Source organism: Triticum aestivum, chromosome 1A, assembly GCF_018294505.1.
Source record: "Triticum aestivum cultivar Chinese Spring chromosome 1A, IWGSC CS RefSeq v2.1, whole genome shotgun sequence".
Taxonomy (NCBI): Eukaryota; Viridiplantae; Streptophyta; class Magnoliopsida; order Poales; family Poaceae; genus Triticum; species Triticum aestivum.
The window spans coordinates 142,488,131-142,507,550 of record NC_057794.1 but is presented as its reverse complement, the minus strand read 5'-3'; the positions used below and the strand labels follow the sequence as shown (position 1 = coordinate 142,507,550).

At 44.2% G+C, this 19,420-nt stretch overlaps 1 protein-coding gene and 1 long non-coding RNA gene across 8 annotated transcripts; one reads left to right on the top strand and one right to left on the bottom strand.

Moving 5' to 3' along the window:
* Positions 1–12,774: 12,774 nt before the first annotated feature.
* On the top strand, positions 12,775–16,883 carry LOC123041263 (uncharacterized). Of its 7 annotated transcripts, none has more exons than XR_006418454.1 (3): positions 12,782–13,330; positions 13,950–14,153; positions 14,236–16,603. XR_006418454.1 is itself a non-coding variant. In XM_044463912.1 (3 exons), exons 1-3 carry the CDS (start codon positions 13,240–13,242, stop codon positions 14,303–14,305), a joined length of 357 nt encoding a protein of 118 aa, XP_044319847.1. In that variant the 5' UTR covers positions 12,783–13,239; the 3' UTR covers positions 14,306–16,603. The 7 variants fall into 7 exon arrangements, 1 of the variants encoding a protein (XP_044319847.1); XR_006418456.1 differs by having other exon boundaries at positions 12,783–13,330; positions 14,011–14,153; XM_044463912.1 differs by having other exon boundaries at positions 12,783–13,330; positions 13,958–14,153.
* LOC123041294 (uncharacterized) lies at positions 16,538–17,179 on the bottom strand. Its single transcript, XR_006418460.1, has 2 exons — positions 16,756–17,179; positions 16,538–16,645 (listed from the first exon to the last, which is right to left on the bottom strand). It is a non-coding gene; the product is annotated as an uncharacterized lncRNA (long non-coding RNA).
* Positions 17,180–19,420: the final 2,241 nt, after the last annotated feature.

The following is a 19,420-nucleotide window of genomic DNA, read 5'->3' as shown; positions in this document are numbered from 1 at the left end:
ACGTTCGTCGACGATATAGTATTATATGAGTTATGTATGTTGGTGACCGAATGTTGGTCGGAGTCCCGAATGAGATCACGGACATGACGAGGAGCTCCAGAATGGTCCAGAGGTAAAGATTGATATATAGGATGATATGGTTAGGCCAAGGGGTAAGGCCCACGGGGCTTTAAGTCGGTGCAAAAGGAGTTTTGCGGAGGCCAGGGGCCAAACGCCGGAGACCCTGACGCCTGGCCCTGGGCCAGACGTTGAGACCCATGGCGTCTCGGCCAGACACCAAGCACTATGGCGTCTGGTCCTGGAAGTTTGAGAAGGACTCTTCCTTGCGGGCAAAACCTACTTTGAGAAGGCTTTTCTCAAAGTTTCAACCCCAAGTGAAAGGATCGAGAAGAGGTGTCTAGGGGGGTGATTAGACACTAGGTGCTAAAAGTTGCAGTTTTTAAATTCTTTAGGTTGAAGTGGATTTTGGCACAAGTTTAACAAACACAATACATATCAAGCAAGCATGCAAAGAGTGTATGAGCAGCGGAAAGTAAAGCATGCAACTTGCAAGAATGTAAAGAGAAGGGTTTGGAAGATTCAAACGCAATTGGAGACACGGATGTTTTTGTCGTGGTTCCGATAGGTGGTGCTATCGTACATCCACGTTGATGGAGACTTCAACCCACGAAGGGTAACGGTTGCGTGAGTCCATGGAGGGCTCCACCCACGAAGGGTCCACGAAGAAGCAACCTTGTCTATCCCACCATGGCCATCGCCCACGAAGGACTTGCCTCACTAGCGGTAGATCTTCACGAAGTAGGCGATCTCCTTGCCCTTACAAACTCCTTGGTTCAACTCCACAATCTTGTCGGAGGCTCCCAAGTGACACCTAGCCAATCTAGGAGACACCACTCTCCAAGAAGTAACAAATGGTGTGTTGATGATGAACTCCTTGCTCCTGTGCTTCAAATGATAGTCTCCCCAACATTCAACTCTCTCTCAAAGGATATGGATTTGGTGGAAAGAAGATTTGAGTGGAAAGCAACTTGGGAAGGCTAGAGATCAAGATTCATATGGTAGGAATGGAATATCTTGGTCTCAACACAAGTGTAGGTGGTTATCTCTCAGAAAATATAGGTTGGAAGTGTAGGTTTGTTCTGATGGCTCTCTCCACGAATGAAGAGGAGGTGGAGGGGTATATATAGCCTCCACACAAAATCTAACCGTTACACATAACTTTCCAAACTCGGTGGGACCGAATGGTTAGACTCGGTCGGACCGATTCAGCAAAGCTAGTGACCGTTAGGGTTTTCGGTGGGACCGACATGCAACTCGGTAGGACCGATATGATTAGGGTTAGGGCATAACGTAATCTCGGTGAGACCGATTACACAAACTCGGTGAGACCGATTTTGGTAATAAGCTAACCAGAGAGTTGGCCAGGTAAACTCGGTGGGACCGATCGCTCATTTCGGTGAGACCGAAATGTTACAAAAGGGAACCAGAGAGTTTACATTGCAGTTTCGGTGGGACCGATCGCAAGTTTCGGTGAGATCGAAAGTATTGCAATAGGAAACAGAGAGTTTGCAATCCCATCTCGGTGAGACCGAGATCCCTATCGGTGAGACCGATTTGCCTAGGGTTTGTGGCAGTGGCTAAGACATTTGAAACTCGGTGGTGCCGGATAGAAAGAATCGGTGGGGCCGAGTTTGACTTTTGGTTTAGGTCATATGTGGATGTGAGAAAGTAGTTGAGGGTTTTGGAGCATATCACTAAGCATTTTGAGAAGAACCTCATTAAGCAACACCTCATCCCTCCTTGATAGTATTGGCTTTTCCTATAGACTCAATGTGATCTTGGATCACTAAAATGGAAAATGTAGAGTCCTAAGCATTGAGCTTGAGCCAATCCTTTGTCCTTAGCATCTTGAAGGGGTTTCACATCCTCTAGTCCATGCCACTTCACTGTTGAACTTATCTGAAACATACTAGATAAAAATGTTAGTCCAACAAGAGATATGTTGACATTAATTACCAAAACCACCTAGGGAGCACTTGTGCTTTCAATCTCCCCCTTTTTGGTAATTGATGACAACATACATCAAAGCTTTAGATCAAGATATTAAGAGTAGTAAGTAAAGCTTTGGAAAGACATGTAACTTGCATAGGCTCCCCCTACATGTATGCAATCATGTGATTATGGAATATAGGAGCATGTGAGTGCATAAACATGACAGAGTAAGCAATGTGTTACATGTATCTTGGCTATATGCATCAGAGCAAATGATGAAAATATAAGAAATGTACCTTCATGCTCATGAGTCCTTCTTGCAAACAGTATGTACATCAGCAAGAAATTCTCATTCACATGACTGTGATGCATATACTTACCTTGTTGTCTTGAGTTGGCTTAGGATGGGATGAACCTGCGTAAACAAGGTTAGATAACACAGATACACCTACTAGCCAGAGCAACCAAGAGAAACCACAAAGAGTACCAAGACTGGGATGACATGTAGAGTGAGTACTAAGTACCACATTGGATATAGACATGTCCGCAAAGGTAAAGATGTGCAATAAATTCAAGGATTTCCTTCCCTTAGATGTCTTGCTCCCCTAAATCTAGCATGGGATGCTGGGAGAAGATGGGGAATAGGAAATCAGAGCAAAAACAGAGCTCAAAGGAAATAAACAGAGCTAATGCAAACGAGCAAACATGAACATGTTTTCCCCTCTTGAAGACATGTGACTTCTCTCCTCTTGAACACCAAGCATCTGGGGTCCTTAATGATTACTCTTTCTTCCCTTGAGTATTCTCTCCCCCTATAGATATGATTAAGCTTTGATGTGATCTCTCTCCCTCCTTTGACATCAATTTCCAAGAAGGGTTCTTCTGGATTTTTGTCATAATGGGTTTGGTCCTTGAGTCACAGAACAAAGCAGCAAGTTGAATAGGATGCTGGTCGAGGACAAGATTCATTGAGTGGAGCTGGATTAAAAAGAATTTAGAAACAAGTGGCGAGATATTTTTCCTGCAGTGAAATCGGTAGCATCGAGTTTGGTGCTTCGGTGGCACCGAAAGGGTTCGGTTGGACCGACGTAAACTGTTCGGTGTGACCGAGTTCATCGCAGAGAAAACACTTGTCACCTCAGCTCACTAGAAAAGTAAGATCTCACACGGATTTGCAAGGAATTTAATGCAGAAAGTGCAGAACAAAAAATAAAAGAGAAGAAACTAAAAAGAATCTAGATGAAGTTGAAGAGGGAAACAAATATGCATGAGACAAATGCAAGAGCACAGAAAAGAACACAAGAGAACTTCATCTAGAATTTGGCGGTGACAAAGTCACCTATGTTAGAGTATATTGACTTAGGAGTCAAGTGAGATCACTTGATCTTTGGTCATACTCATCGGTTAAGCTCAAAATGGGGTTACCATTTTTCGTTAAAGCATCTTGATGTATTCACATCTTGTTGAGTTACTTTATCCCATGACTTGGAGTAAAGCTTCTCTAAGATGGAATAGCATACCTTGGGTGGTGGTGTTGATCATGATCATGTAGTTGAACTTGTGTGGGTTGCTCAAGGTTGATGCAGCTCATCAAGAGTTGGGAGCACCACTTGGAGTTTGTGTTCATCTACCTACATGGGTTAGTTTTTGCAAGGAAGATCACTTGTGTATCCAAAATGACAATCATGATAGAATTTGTCAAAGGATATGTTTGAATGGTTGCGTGCTTCCTTGTCTTCATCCACCATTGTGCAGCGACTTGGTGATATAGAAATTGCTCAAGATGTGAGTGAGTTGCAATCTCATAGATTTCGATTCATCCAAGTACCTACACGGGTTAGATAGCATGCAAGGTGCAAATATATCCAAGACATAAGATAGTCAACATAAGAGAAATATCAAGGATTAGTCATAAGCTCATGCCTTGCATGTATTAAATGGAGTTCCTACTCCAAGTTTGAAGCATCAATGATGTTCAATTCACCTCTTAACCTGCAAAACACTTTCTCATCAAGTGGTTTGGTAAATATATCCGCCAATTGCTTATCGGTGCGAACATGCTTAAGATTAATGTCCCCTTTGGCAACATGATCTCGAATGAAATGATGACGAACTTCAATATGCTTAGTTCGAGAATGTTGCACGGGATTGTGAGCAATCTTAATAGCACTTTCATTGTCAAAAAGCAATGGAACATGTTTCACATATATCCCATAATCCTTGAGAGTTTGGGTCATCCAAAGTAATTGAGCACAACATGATCCAGTGGCAATGTATTCCGCTTCGGCGGTGGATAAGGATACCGAGTTTTGTTTCTTGGAGGACCAAGAGACAAGAGATCTACCAAGAAATTGACAAGTACTCGAAGTTGAATTTCTATCAACCTTGTCACCGGCATAGTCCGAATCGGAGTAGCCAACAAGATCAAAGGAAGCCCTCTTTGGATACCAAATGCCAAAATTTGGTGTATGGATTAAGTATCTCACTATCCTTTTCACAGCCTTAAGATGACATTCTTTAGGAGCAGCTTGATATCGTGCACACATGCACACACTTAGCATAATATCGGGACGTGAAGCACATAGATATAACAATGAACCAATCATAGAGCGATAAACCTTTTGATCAACCGGTTCACCATCTTTGGTTAAATCAAGATGTCCACTAGTAGGCATGGGTGTAGTCATACCTTTGCATTCTTGCATATTGAACTTCTTGAATAAGTCCTTGGTGTACTTCGTTTGAGATACAAAGGTGCCTTCCTTAGTTTGCTTGATTTGCAAACCGAGAAAGAATTTGAGTTCACTCATCATCGACATCTCAAACTTCTCCGACATTAGCTTTCCAAACTTTTCACTAAAATGAGGGTTAGTTGATCCAAATATAATATCATCGACATAAATTTGGCATTAAAATAGTTCTCCATTAACCCTTTTAGTAAAAAGAGTAGAATCTATTTTTCCAATTTCAAAGCCTTTTTCAATAAGAAACTTGGTCAAGCATTTATACCATGCTCTAGGAGCTTGTTTAAGACCATAAAGAGCTTTGTGAAGTTTGTAAACATGATTAGGTTTCTTAGGATTGACAAATCTGGGAGGTTTCTTAACATAAACTTCCTCCTCTATTTCACCATTCAGAAAAGCACTTTTAATGTCCATTTGGTATAAGGTGATATCATGATGATTAGAATAGGCAAGTAAGATGCGAACGGACTCAAGTCTAGCAACGGGGGCATATGTCTCACCATAGTCCATACCTTCGACTTGAGTGTAGCCTTGGGCGTCTAGGCGTGCTTTGTTGCGGACAACTTGACCATCTTCATCTTGCTTGTTGCGAAACACCCATTTGGTACCAATGATGTTGTGGTTGTTGTCGGGCTTTTCAACCAATGTCCACACTTGATTTCTCTCAAAGTTGTGTAGCTCTTCATGCATATGGTTTATCCAATCTGGATCTTCCAATGCTTCTTCAACCTTCATAGGTTCAATGCGAGAGATGAATGAGTAATGTTCACAAAAGTTAGCTAAACGAGTTTTTGAGCGAGTGATTCTCCCGGTTTGGATATCATTGTAGATTTGCTCGACGGGATGATCTTTAGCAATTCTTGCTCGAACTCGTGAAAGCTTTTGCTTGGATCTTGGTTGAACATCTTCTTCATCTTGTTCTTCTTCTTGGCCTTCTTCATTGTTGACATTGTCATTCTCTTGTCGTGGTGGAGAAGGAGGTTGTTGGCGTTCCTCTTGATGCACTTCCTTGTTTTCTTCATCTTGATGTGTCCCACTTGTGGATGCTTCCGTATCAACTCTTGGTTCTCCTTGTCGTGATGTAGAAGCTTCCACTTGGACGGACGAGGTACTCTCCTTCACCTCCGTTGGACGAATCTTGCCAATAGACAAGTCTTGGATTGCTTCCGGAGGGACTTTGTCTCCTACATCAATTGGCAATTGCTCTACTTGCGAGACGTTAGATTCATCAAACTTCACATATACCATCTCTTCAACCTTTCGGGTGAAATTATTGTAGACATAGTATGTGTGAGAGTTTGAGCCATAACCAAGTAGAAAACCTTCATGAGACTTAGGAGCAAATTTAGAACGACGATGTTTATCAAGAATGTAGCACTTTGAGCCGAATACTCGAAAGTATCCAACTTGTGGTTTGTTACCGGTGAGGAGCTCGTATGCCGTCTTGTCGAGTAGCTTGTGAAGATACAAGCGATTTGTTGCATGACAAGCTGTCTCAACCGCTTCCGCCCAAAAGTGTTTTGGCGTCTTGTACTCATCAAGCATCGTTCTTGCCATCTCAATAAGAGTCCGGTTCTTCCTCTCAATGACTTCATTTTGTTGAGGTGTGTATGTAGCCGAGAACTCATGTGAAATCCCTTCTTCGTCAAGAAAGGTATCCACATTTGCGTTCTTGAACTCCTTTCCGTTGTCGCTTCGAACCTTCTTGATATTCACATCAAATTGATTTTGGGCCTTCCTAGCAAAGTTTTTGAAGATCTTTTGGACCTGCGATATGTCATCAAGAAAGAACACCCACGTAAATCTTGAAAAATCATCAACTATAACTAGACCAAAAGAATTTCCACCGAGACTTTTGTAAGCGTTAGGACCAAAAAGATCCATGTGAAGTAGCTCGAGTGGTCTCCTTGTGGTCATGATGTTCTTCATGGGATGCCTTCCTCCAACTTGTTTACCTACTTGACAAGCACTGCAAAGTCTATCCTTATCAAATATAACATCTTTTGCTCCAAGGATATGATCACCTTTAATAAGCTTGTCAAGGTTTCGCATACCAACATGACCTAATCGTCTATGCCATAACCAACCTTTAGAAGATTTAGCAATTAAGCAAGTTCTATGTTGAGCCTTTTTAGTGAAATCAACAATGTAAAGATCACCACTACATATACCAGTAAAGACCATTTTACGATTGTCTCTACGAAACACTTGGCAATCTACTTCAGTGAATAAAACATTGAAACCGAAATCAGCAAGTCTAGATACTGAAAGTAAGTTGTACCGAAGAGATTCAACGAGCATGACATTTTGTATGGAGCCATCATGTGAGATGGCCACCTTACCGAGGCCAACCACCTTACCCTTTGAGTTATCACCAAAGGTGACATATTTTCGAGGGCCGTCGTTTTCAGCAAGCTCACGAGACATATCTTTATCGCCGGTCATATGATCAGTACATCCACTATCGAGAACCCATTCCTTTCCTCCGGCCATGTAGCCGCGAAGATTTGCCATAAGACCAAAGTGTCTCATCGCATCATCAAGGTCATAGTCACTATCGTCATCATCCTCATCAGAGTATCCATGTTCAACATCATCTTGTGATTGATCAATTCCTAGAGAGGGTAATTCATTAGATAAATGATCATTTCTATAGTTATCTTTATGAATTCTAATAGCTCTGGAAATGATATTGCTAATGATTCCAACATCTCCTTTGGCACTCGTAAGCTCAAATAAGCAGTCACCAAAATTGGGATCATTGGAATTCATCCTAATCAAGGCAATGGATTTATGGAGAATTTCATATAGATCTTTCAAGGAATAATTTGGAAAGAGTTCCTCAAGAAATTTCCATATGGTGTAGGCACACTTAAGAGTAGGCAAACATCCAATCAAGTTTCTAGGCAAGCCTCTAGTGATAAGATTAACAGTTCTAAGGTTGCGGATCATGTCAATAGACTCATCAAGGATAGGATGCAAAGGATCAACATGAGGTGCACAAGGGCTAGCAATGTACTTGTTCAAATTATATTCATTGAAAATCTCAAGCATTTCATTTTTCCACTCATGAAAATATTCTCCATCAAGAATAGGCACTCTACGTTTAAGACTCCCCAAAGTAGACTCATCCATCTTCCTCCAATGGTTTTTAAACCAAGGCAATGAAGACCAAAGCTCTGATACCAATTGAAAGGATCGAGAAGAGGTGTCTAGAGGGGGGGTGATTACACACTAGGTGCTAGAAGTTGCAGTTTTTAAATTCTTTAGGTTGAAGTGGATTTTGGCACAAGTTTAACAAACACAATACATATCAAGCAAGCATGCAAAGAGTGTATGAGCAGCGAAAAGTAAAGCATGCAGCTTGCAAGAATGTAAAGAGAAGGGTTTGGAAGATTCAAACACAATTGGAGACACAGATGTTTTTGTCGTGGTTCCGATAGGTGGTGCTATCGTACATCCATATTGATGGAGACTTCAACCCACGAAGGGTAACGGTTGCGCGATTCCACGGAGGGCTCCACCCACGAAGGGTCCACGAAGAAGCAACCTTGTCTATCCCACCATGGCCATCGCCCACGAAGGACTGGCCGCACTAGCGGTAGATCTTCACAAAGTAGGCGATCTCCTTGCCCTTACAAACTCCTTGGTTCTACTCCATAATCTTGTCGGAGGCTCCTAAGTGACACCTAACCAATCTAGGAGACACCACTCTCCAAGAAATAACAAATAATGTGTTGATGATGAACTCCTTACTCTTGTGCTTTAAATGATAGTCTCCCCAACACTCAACTCTCTCTCACATGATATGGATTTGGTGAAAAGAAGATTTGAGTGGAAATCAACTTGGGAAGGCTAGAGATCAAGATTCATATGGTAGGAATGGAATATCTTGGTCTCAACACAAGTGTAGGTGGTTCTCTCTCAGAAAATATAGGTTGGAAGTGTAGGTTTGTTCTGATGGCTCTCTCTACGAATGAAGAGGAGGTGGAGGGGTATATATAGCCTCCACACAAAATCTAACCGTTACACATAACTTTCCAAACTCGGTGGGACCGAATGGTTAAACTCGGTCGGACTGATTCAGGAAAGCTAGTGACTGTTAGGGTTTTCGGTGGGACCGACATGCAACTCGGTAGGACCGATATGATTAGGGTTAGGGCATAACGTAATCTCGGTGAGACCGATTACACAAACTCGATGAGATCGATTTTGATAATAAACTAACCAGAGAGTTGGTCAGGTAAACTCGGTGGGACCGATCGCTCATTCCGGTGAGATTGAAATGTTATAAAAGGGAACCAGAGAGTTTACATTGCAGTTTCGGTGGGACCGATCGCAAGTTTCGGTGAGACCGAGATCCCTATCGGTGAGACCGATTTGCCTAGGGTTTGTGGCAGTGGCTATAACATTTGAAACTCGGTGGCGCCGGATAGAAATAATCGGTGGGGCCGAGTTTGACTTTTGATTTAAGGCATATGTGGATGTGAGAAAGTAGTTGAGGGTTTTGGAGCATATCACTAAGCATTTTGAGCAAGAACCTCATTAAGCAACACCTCGTCCCTTCTTAATAGTATTGGCTTTTCCTATAGACTCAATGTGATCTTGGATCACTAAAATGAAAAATATAGTCTTAAGCTTTGAGCTTGAGCCAATCTTTTGTCCTTAGCATCTTGAAGGAGTTTCACATCCTCTAGTCCATGCCACTTCACTGTTGAACTTATCTGAAACATACTAGATAAAAATATTAGTCCAACAAGAGATATATTGGCATTAATTACCAAAACCACCTAAGGGCACTTGTGCTTTCACCAAGGCTCAACATATAAATAGAGGGGCAGGGCTAGCACACAAGACATCAAGATTCACCAAGCCGTGTGCCGACAACCCCGTCCCCTCTAGTTTATCCTCCGTCTAGTTTCTGTAGTGTTTGGCGAAGTCCTGCGGAGATTGCTCTTCATCACCAACCGTCACCACGCCGTCGTGCTGCCGAAACTGATCTACTACTTCGTCCCTCTTGCTGGATCAAAAAGGCGAGGACGTCATCGAGCTGAGCGCGGAGATGCCGTACGTTCGGTACTTGATCGGGACGGATCATGAAGGTGTACGACTACATCAACCGCGTTGATAAACGCTTCCACTTACGACCTACGAGGGTACGTAGACATACTCTCCGCTCGTTGCTATGCATCTCCATGAATAGGCCATTCAAACGGGTCGTCATGCCTGGATACATCCTCGCTGCAGAAGTGCCACGTTTTGCGCTTGGAAGAGCCAGAGCGAGACATGCGGGCACGTGATGAGAGCCAAGATCCCACCCCGTAGTCTCTAGTTTTCAGTGGTCACATCCGGGGTTTCACTGTTAACTTGCGCCAACTAATTTACTTCCTAATCCGGCCGTCAGTGGTCAGGGTGACAGTGATCGAGCACAGCACAGCACAGGGCGTGATTACTTATTTAACGGTGCTGATCGCCGATTATTTCTATAACGCGGTGACGCGACGGCTTTTCTGGGGCGCCGTAACGGGGTCGGGGTCCCATACGTACCTGTACGATTTCAAACGCGGTGGTAAAATACTCCTGCTAGTAGTGCAGCTCACGCGCCCGGCTTTGTAGGGGCAGTTGGGACGACGACGATGAGATCCACCGAATCTTTTTGAACTTTCAGACAGGCATGCCAGAGGCACCCACACTCGCTCGCACACCACATACGCGGCCAGAGAGATGATGATGGGCGAGAGAGATAGGGAAAGAGATAAGGAATCTTCGGGCCTACGTCAGGTGACGGCATGGTCGGCGTTTATTCCCCTGACCAGGCTCAGCCCAGTCGTACGCGCCTCCCCTCGGGCCGCGCGCGCGACCACGGGCTTTGCTTTGCTTTGCTGCCTATCCCTATCCCTGCCTGCCTGCCTGCCTGATTCAAAACTGTCAGGGGACGGACCGGGGCACCGCCGTCATTTCCTAGGCCAGGTTATTACAGGCACTAGTGTAGTGGTACTGGACTCTGCATGCGGCGGGGACGGGCGTTTATTAATTTCGAGGCCGCATTAAACATCGTTTTGTTTCGTTGGTGACGTACGCTGCGCTCCTCCACAGTAGTACTCCAGCGGGTACGTACGTAGCCTGAGTAGTACGTACGGCGGCAGCCTGCCGGCTCCGGCACATACCGACCGCCTGCTCCTCCGGCCACGGCACATGTTGTTGATCAGGTGCGCCGTGCGGGGAAGTGAGGCCAACTTCAGCGCCCTCCCGTCCGGCCACGTCCGTTTGGGACAAAACTGATAGACCCATGGCCCAGCACGCCACACTCTGGACCCATTTTTTCGTTTTGTGTCTGGCCCGATCAATTTCGAGCACAAACATGCGGCCGGTTTGGGTCTAGGCGGATAGCAAATGGACGTGTCCTCGGGACCGCGTGACAGGCGGCCACCTACCTTCGACCGTCCAACATAAATGCGCACGCGCGGTCGGCCTCATCTGTCATCCGCCCAGGCGCGCGGTAGGCGTCCTTCTTAAATGGAAAGCCGTGAACCGGTCGCAGTCTACGCTCTCACTCTAGTCGCTGCGGCCTCCTTGAAACCCGACGCCCAAACCCTAGCTCTCCCTTCCCCTTCCTCGAGCTCGTCAGCAACCGACAGCGATGGGGTGGTGGAACACCGGCCGCAAGAGAGCGCACGACCACGGGGCTGGCTCATCCTCGGGTCGCCGCCGTCGTGGCGTCAAAGCAGAGGCCGCATCACCCCCACGTGCGCGGGCGTACGCGGGTGCGCGGTATCACGTCGTCGCCGTCGCCTTCGCCCTCTCCGTCGCCACCACCACCTCCTCGCATGACAGAGGAGGAGGAGGAGGAGGAGGAGGAGGCCCGGCTCCTTCAACGTGTCATGGAAGACTCCATGAACACGCACGATAAGCGCCAATGAAAGGGCCTGGAGACCATGATTGCTCTCTTTGCGGCCGGCGACGTGGCCGTGCCGGAGCTGAAGATGAGGGAGGAGGTGAAGGAGGAGGTGCTGGAGGAGCAGCCCGTCGCTGCGTTCCACCCGGGCCTGGTGGGCCAGGGGTGGAGCTGGTCGTGCACGACCGCCGACATGGCCGACGCTGTGGGGCTGTGAACTGGTGCCCTACGCAGGCGCGCTCACCGGAGCGCGAGACATCGCCACGGGGTGAGGTGGTGCATGCACCTCCCGCCTTCCAGAGACCGGCCCACCTCTGCACGCCGCCGCCCTACATCGACCTCATTGGCGACGACGACGACAACGGTGACACATGAGGGGACGGCGACGGGCATGGCATCGATAGGCATGGCAGAAGCGCACAGGCCACGATTTTCTTTTATGTTTTATGTTAATTATGTTTGTGTGAACTGTGGAACCTGATGGTTCTGTGGCCGTGATGTTTAATCATGTTCTTATGTTTTTACATTTGCGCTTATTTTAATTTTTTCAGGATTTTTTTTAGTTTTTGTGATTTTTTAATCACGTCCATTCTGGATATAATTTGAGGTGCGGCCGCGTGTTAGATGCACCGACATGGCAACGGCTCAAGCGAACATGAATGACTTCATTATCGCCCCAACAAACAAAAATAGATTAAAACAGATGTCCGTTTGAGATCGTGTCCTGGAGTTGGCCTGAAGGATTTTGAGTGGATTCCGGCCTGTTCCAGCGGACGCCGGCCGAATCAACAAACCATGGATGCGTCCGGCCGGCCCAATCGTCAATCATGGCTCGTGCCTGGGCACGTCGCATGCGCCATCCCTCCTAGTACAAGTACTGCAAGTGCCGCCGCCCCCGGCGCGGTGTGGTTTGATCATGTTGCGTGCATCCACGCAAGGAGGCAGGCAGGCAGACGACGCGAGTCACGAGCAGAGACGAGCCACGAGTGTACGCTACTTGAACGTTGTGGCTCGTGCGCGCATGATTTCGCTGACTTTCTCTATATATTTGTTTGTTTTTTAAATAAATCTTATAACCTAAAATCTAAAAAGCGGCCGGCCACTAACTGACCGAAACGGGCGGCCGCGCTAGGCGACAAGCGGATCGCTACCAACCACCGCTTCACTTCTCTCCCAGAGAAAAAAAACCGTCTTATCTCGATCCCTTTCTTCCTCGACAGTGGTGTAGAAGGAGAGGAGCACCGGCGTCCACACCGGGGAGGTCGAAGGGGAGGCGGTAGATTGGAGGAGCCCAGCGAGCCGGTCGGCCGGCGCCATACAGAAGCAGCGCTGCCGTCTCCTTTCCCCCACTTTTTAGGAGCTGGATCTGAGGTGGCCAACCGCCGCTGTCGCCGCCGCCCCGTCGGGAAAAGGCCACCATGTAGATCACGCAGCAGGCCGGTCCACCCGCTAAAATCTGTTGATTTTGCCCTTCGTTGTATCTTCTGCAACATCTGCTTCTCTATTCACCCGCCAAACAAATGAGTATGTGCCATGCTTTGCAGGAAATTCATTGAACAGATGTACCTCTTCTCCTGAAGCCGATGCTGCCATGCCTATGAATCGGATATGACCGATGCTTTGTCAAGGGCTCATATGAGAGAAGAAAAGGAGGCTGGAGATGCAGAGAAAGAAGCTCTAAGCTCAACAAAGGCATCAGGTTAATTTTGCTTCAATTCTTAGGGCCAACTTATTGTACTATGTAATCTATCTAGTTAGTTACCAGAAGATTTGCAATAAATAAATAGCTGCCTGGTTCTCAATAGGTTTGTAGCATAGTGCCAATTATGTGCAACAATACATGTTGAGAAGACAATCAAATGGAATTTAAATACAGTATTTTTCAAATGCGTTCTTTGCCAGGAAAGCAGAGAGGGAGAGAGAGAGGAGCAGTAGATGAACTGAATGGGTTGGTTGTGTTGGGTTGCAAGCCACGAACTGAGCATCACAAACATCCTGTACTAACCTAGAACTATAATTGGTATATGGATAATAGTATGCAGAGTTGGCCGCCGAAGCAGTAGGAGTTGTCCAGCACTGCTGCTTTAGTTGGATGGAAAAGTAGTCCTAGTTGCGCACCCAATTTTTTTGGGTGTCTCTGTGGCAAAATCAGTAGTACAAGTTGTGCATAATACTTGATGGAGTTGGCGCAGCAAAATAGTAAAATTTGAGTGTCATTTATATTATTTTTTCTATTTTTGTGGTCGAGTTTTTCTTCTAGAAGCCTGAAATCTGAATATTTCATTTCCCAAGAGTATCTAAATAATTGGCATCTCAAGATTTTCAGTTGCACAAGAGCATTCAGAAACATCCATTTTGCCTGATTTTTGGTTTGACAAGGATGAAAACGTCGGCATTAGAGTCGTGGCCGTGGCAGGGAAGGCGAACCCAGCGCAGCTCTGCCAGTGGCTCAAGAGGAAGATAAGCAAGGATGTCAAAATTTTCCGCCGTTGTCCACACGGGCTGAGAATTGTAATAAGCAGGTATGCATCCCTCTTGTCTACTTGTACTGTAGAATGAAGGATGATGTGTGTAATATCCAAATGAATGTACGTTATTACGAAGGGCTAGCCGTGTGGGGTTAAGGTGCTTGCCGGCGGCCACCTGCGTGGCTCTCGGCCTGCATCCTCGCTGAACTCAACACCAACTATCGCGCGCCCGCGATGTGACTGCTGTTGCAACAACGACGGCCAACGACTATTGAACGACGAGGATGCCCTTCGGGGTTATAGCATGCAAAGCAAAGTAGTTGCTCGATCCTCACAGCCAATATATCTCCGTGTAGAAGCAGAAGAAGCAGCAATTGATTCGTAAGCAGCAATTTTATCTGTTTCATTCCTTTGTATTTTTGCCCTCTGTTTCTGCTGAATGTATGTATCACTTTTTTCAGATATATTGATCTTCACATTCTTAGTTGGCATCCATAGTGGTTGTAGTTGTACACATAGCCGTTCTCAGTTGGATACGACAATTAGAAAGTTGCACAACACTAAACCTTTTTCCTACAGTGGTGAAAGTGGAACGGTATACATTGAACTGAATACACATGGCGTTCATTTTTTTGGCATTTATAGTAATTCTTGTTGCACACATAGTTGTTTTCGTCGGAGACGATCATTAATATAGTAGTTGTAGTTGCACATACAGATCCTATTATTGAAAAATTGCACACATGGCAATCATTTTTTGTTAGCATCTATAGTAGTTTTAGTTGCACACATAATTGTTTTCAGTTGGACACGATTATTGGGAAGTTACACACACGGTGATCATTTTTGTTAGCATCTATAGTAGTTCTAATTGCACACATATTTGTTCTCAATTGGATACGATCATTGGAAAGTTGCACACACGGCGACCATTTTTTGTTGGCATCTATAGTACTTCTAGATATTATGCACATAATTGTTCTTAGTTAGATATGGTCATTCGGAAGTTACACACACGGTGATCATTTTTTGTTGGCATCTACAGTAGTTCTAGTTGTACACATAGTTGTTTTCAGTTGGACACGATCATTGGAAAGTTGCACACACGGCGATCATTTTTGGGTGGCATCTATAGTAGTTCTAGTTGCACACATAGTTGTTTTCAGTTGGATACGGTCATTGGAAAGTTGCACACACGGCAATCATTTTTTGTTGGCATCTATAATAGTTCTAGTTGCACACATAGTTGTTTTCAGTTGGACACGGTCATTAGAAGTAGTTGGCAGGGGCAATAGAAGTAGTTGCACAGAATCTGCTAGTCAAAACTTCACGGTGGCGAAAGATTCCTCTTAGTAAAACTGCAGAGAAGAAAGGTGCGCGCGGAGGCAGTATCCAAAGGGGTAGATGCCACATCTTCTGCAGCAGCCGCTGTGGTAACATAAAGTTCCATCAGGAATATTTTTTACTCCACATACAGGCAGCCAAGTGTATGAATTTTCATACATGATTGCAGAAGGACTAATTAAGCATTGGCATGCTCAACTTTCTCAGTTGCTCAACGTTGCCATCTTCAAGTTTTTTAGAATTGTCCCAAGAGTATGTAACGACTTGGCATCCTCAGGCTTTCTAGTTGCAGAATAGTATCTAATTAGTTGGCAACCTCAGTAATTCTAGTTGCACAACAATATATAACTAGTTGACATCCTCATCTTTTCTAGTTGCACAAAAACTCAGATTAGTCCCATCTTAAAAAAATTGAGGATTTCCCTACAGTATGTAACGACTTGGCACCCTCAGGCTTTCTAGTTGCAGAAGAGTATCTATTTAGTTGGCACCCTCGGCAATTCTAGTTGGACAACATTATCCAAGTAGTTGAAATCCTCAGCCTCTCTAGTTGCATAAGAATTCAGATTTATCCCATCTTAAAATTTTTGAGGATTGCCCAACGGTATCTAATCACTTGGCACCCTCAGGATTTCTAGTTGCAGAAGAGTATCTATTTAGTTGGCACCCTCTACAATTCTAGTTGGACAACATTATTCAAGTAGTTGTCATCCTCAGCCTCTCTAGTTGCACAAGAATATCTCATTAGTTGGCATCATCAGCATTTCTAGTCGCACAAGAATATCTCATTAGTTGTCATCACCAGCATTTCTAGTTGCAGAACAAACAGGATATCAAGTTGCCATCCTCAACATTTTAATCTAGTTTTCCAGAGAACAAATATTTGTATGTAATGATAACTAATCACCTTTGCCTTTTTTTTGCAAACCGCGAGATGTTGTTCAAGGAAATGAGAGTAATGAAGCAGATAATGTTGAACGATAGTCACAAGCTGGCTACCTGATGGAGACTACTCTGGATACCTGATGTTTGAGTTGGATAGAATACCTGTTTTAGTTGGCTATAATACTCTGGATACCTGATGCATTTTTTTCACCCCTGGATATGTTTGTTTGCAGACATCCATGTGAAAGTTGGTTTCAAACAATGGTTTTCTTGCACAGGGAACTGAATTTCTTATGCTTTTACTTGATCTTCCTTCTCTGCTCAAAATCATGGAGTTTTTTTTTACTTGATTTGGGAGATTCAGAGGGAAAGGACAAGGGGGATAGTCAACAAGGTTTGGACATGGGAGAGGAGAAGGATTTCTTACCTTGGCGTTGCTTGGTAAGCTTCTCTTCTCTTCTTCCTGTTTTTCTGACCAAGATCTCCTCACCTTGGCTGCTTTGCCATGGCAGCTCTACAGGATCTGGTTCATGGCATTGGATCTGGTTTCTTTCATGGGGAAGAAGTTGACGACCAGCGAGGGAGAGAGGGTGGGCGAGAGGGGCGCTAGTAGTTTGATGGGTATCACGTGACAGCGGCGGGTGGTGAGGGGACTCCGTTAATCTGCTATTCCCTTTGTTTGCGCGTGGGAATAGGTGGGAACAGCTGGCGCAAAGGATCTTTCCTTCCCGGGACTAGGGGACAGACGCTTACCTTTTCTGGCCTGCCGCTCGTGAGCGCTAGCGAGCACCCTGCCGCTCGCTAGACGCGTCCATCTTATAAAATTGCTTGGAAGTGGGGAGCTCCTAATTGGCGCTGCGGGCGTCAGTTCCCCTAGCTGACGCCCACGCACCATCTCCCCGTGGGCCGGCCCATATAAGGATGGGTTCGCTCATGTTGGTTCCTCCGTCGTTGGGTGTTCGCTCCATCGATCGATCGCGCTGGTGGGTGGTTCCGTCGCTGGGTGTTCGCTCCATCGATCGCGTTTACAGGTCCGTACACTTAAGAAAACAGTCAACGGTTGATATTATGAAAAAAAATCGCAAAAAATTGAAAAAAATGTGAATTCAAAAATGTTCACTGACTTTGAAGAACAGTTCATCATTTTCTAGAAAACGTTCGTGCAATTTTAAGAAAAGTTTATCTAATTTGAAAAAGTTCATGCAATTTTTAAAAGAGTTCATCAAACTTTCAAAAAAAAGTTCATCGAATTTTAAAAAAAGTTCATCAAATCTGAAAAAAGTTCATCAAAATTGAAAAAAGTTCATCGGATTTAAAAAAGTTCATCGGATTTGAAGAAAAGTTCATTGGATCTGAAAAAAGTTCATCGACATTGAAAAGGAATTCGTCGACTTTGAAAAAAGTTCACGGAAGTTGTAAAAGGTTGAGAAAAAAAAACCCAAAGTGGACTAGACAATAGAAGAAAAGACTGAAGTGTTTTTACACAAATCCGTCCGTGGCCGGGTGGCTAGAGCCTGGCGCTCGCAGCGAAGTAGTTCCTGGTTCCAACCCTCGTTCACGCACCTTTTGACGTTTTCCTAAAAACAGAAAAAAGAAGCAAAACGGGCCGAGCCCAGCTAACGCCGCTGCAGGCGCCTGTTTGCGGAAACAATTAAAATCGGCTTCTGTGGCGCTAAATAGGAAATGCGTTGGAAGTGCGGACATGTGGTGCTAAATGGATGGATGCTTCGACCCGTAGGATATTGGGCCTGCCAATCGAATGAGAAAATTAGGCCCCAATTGATCAAGCTACAATTTTCCACATGGATCAGGCCCCTTAATCCAGGGGGAGCGCCAGGTATATCTTGCTTCTAGCGAGGTGGAACGTGTTTCGCGTGAAATAGCCTCGTCACGCACACGCGGAGCCCTGCCTGGGACGGCCCATTGACGGCGCTGTAGCGAATGCGCCTCAAGCAAGCAGGGTGGTATCATGTGATGTAAAAAAATGGAACAGCTTTATTTCGGAAAATGGTTATCTTTTTACAAGGGGCAAAATTATTTTTGAAAAATGTGATTTAAAAAACATAACATTTCTAAAAACTGAACCATTTCTCCCAACAAGGCAGATAATTTTGAACAATTTCAAGCTTTTCCGGAAATCACGAACAATTTTTGAAGTTCCAATTTTATAAAATAAAAAGAACAAAATTTGACAAATTATGATCAGTTTTTAAAAGGAAGCTAACAAATTATAAAATTCTAAACATGTTTTGAAGAAACATACAATTTTTAAATTCCCAAATATTGTCTGAATCGGGAAAATTTCTTAAAATATGATTTTTTTTAAAAAACAGGAACATTTTTAATTTATGATCAAAACTTGAATCAAGGACATATTTTCTAAATTCCTGAACATTTTTTGAAATGTCATCATGTTTGAAATACTGTACATATTTTAAAATGACATTTTTTTTCAAATTCTAAAGAGTATTTGATTTCTTAACTAGTTTTAAATACAAATCATCTTTAAAAGTAAAATAAAAAAATATAGAAAAGACATGGAAACGAAAATAAAAAAAGCAGAAAAATAAAAATGAGGACCAAAAAGAAAGAAAAGAAAAAAGAACACACAAAGAGAGCGAAAAAAAGGAAAAATTCCGGCCCAGTGGGGGCATCCCTGTGCATTGTTGCAATGGTTTGCCGTAAATTTCTCACAAAATGAAAAGGATAGTTTGCAGCAATGTGTGGCAAAATAGGGGGTTTTTTGAAGGAGTTCTGGTCAGAATGATTTCCCTCTTCCCTCGTTGATTTTTTTTCATTCGCCGACTTCTGGTTCACTTGTGTTGTTCTTTTGTTCAGCCCGATTTTTTTTCTGTTTTTTCCTCTTCCATTTGCTTGTCTTTGTTTCTTTCTCGATTTTCCCTGGTTTTTATGTTTTCTTTGCTTTTTTATTTGTTTTCTTTGTTTCATAGGTTCCATTGTTTCTTTCTCGGTTCTCAGTCAGGGTTTTCCCTTTATTTTTTCTGTGTTTTTATTCGGTTTTGTGTTAGTTTTTGGTTTTCTTTCGTTTTCATTATTTCCTTCTTGGTTTTCACCGTATCCGTTGTATTTCA

Bases quoted from the DNA above. Each gene is read 5' to 3' on its own strand.
- LOC123041263 (XM_044463912.1), top strand. From the start codon at position 13,240: ATGACCGATGCTTTGTCAAGGGCTCATATGAGAGAAGAAAAGGAGGCT. The intron at 13,331-13,957 runs GTTAATTTTGCT...CAAGATTTTCAG, and splicing joins AAGCTCAACAAAGGCATCAG to TTGCACAAGAGCATTCAGAA. The intron at 14,154-14,235 runs GTATGCATCCCT...GTTATTACGAAG, and splicing joins CTGAGAATTGTAATAAGCAG to GGCTAGCCGTGTGGGGTTAA.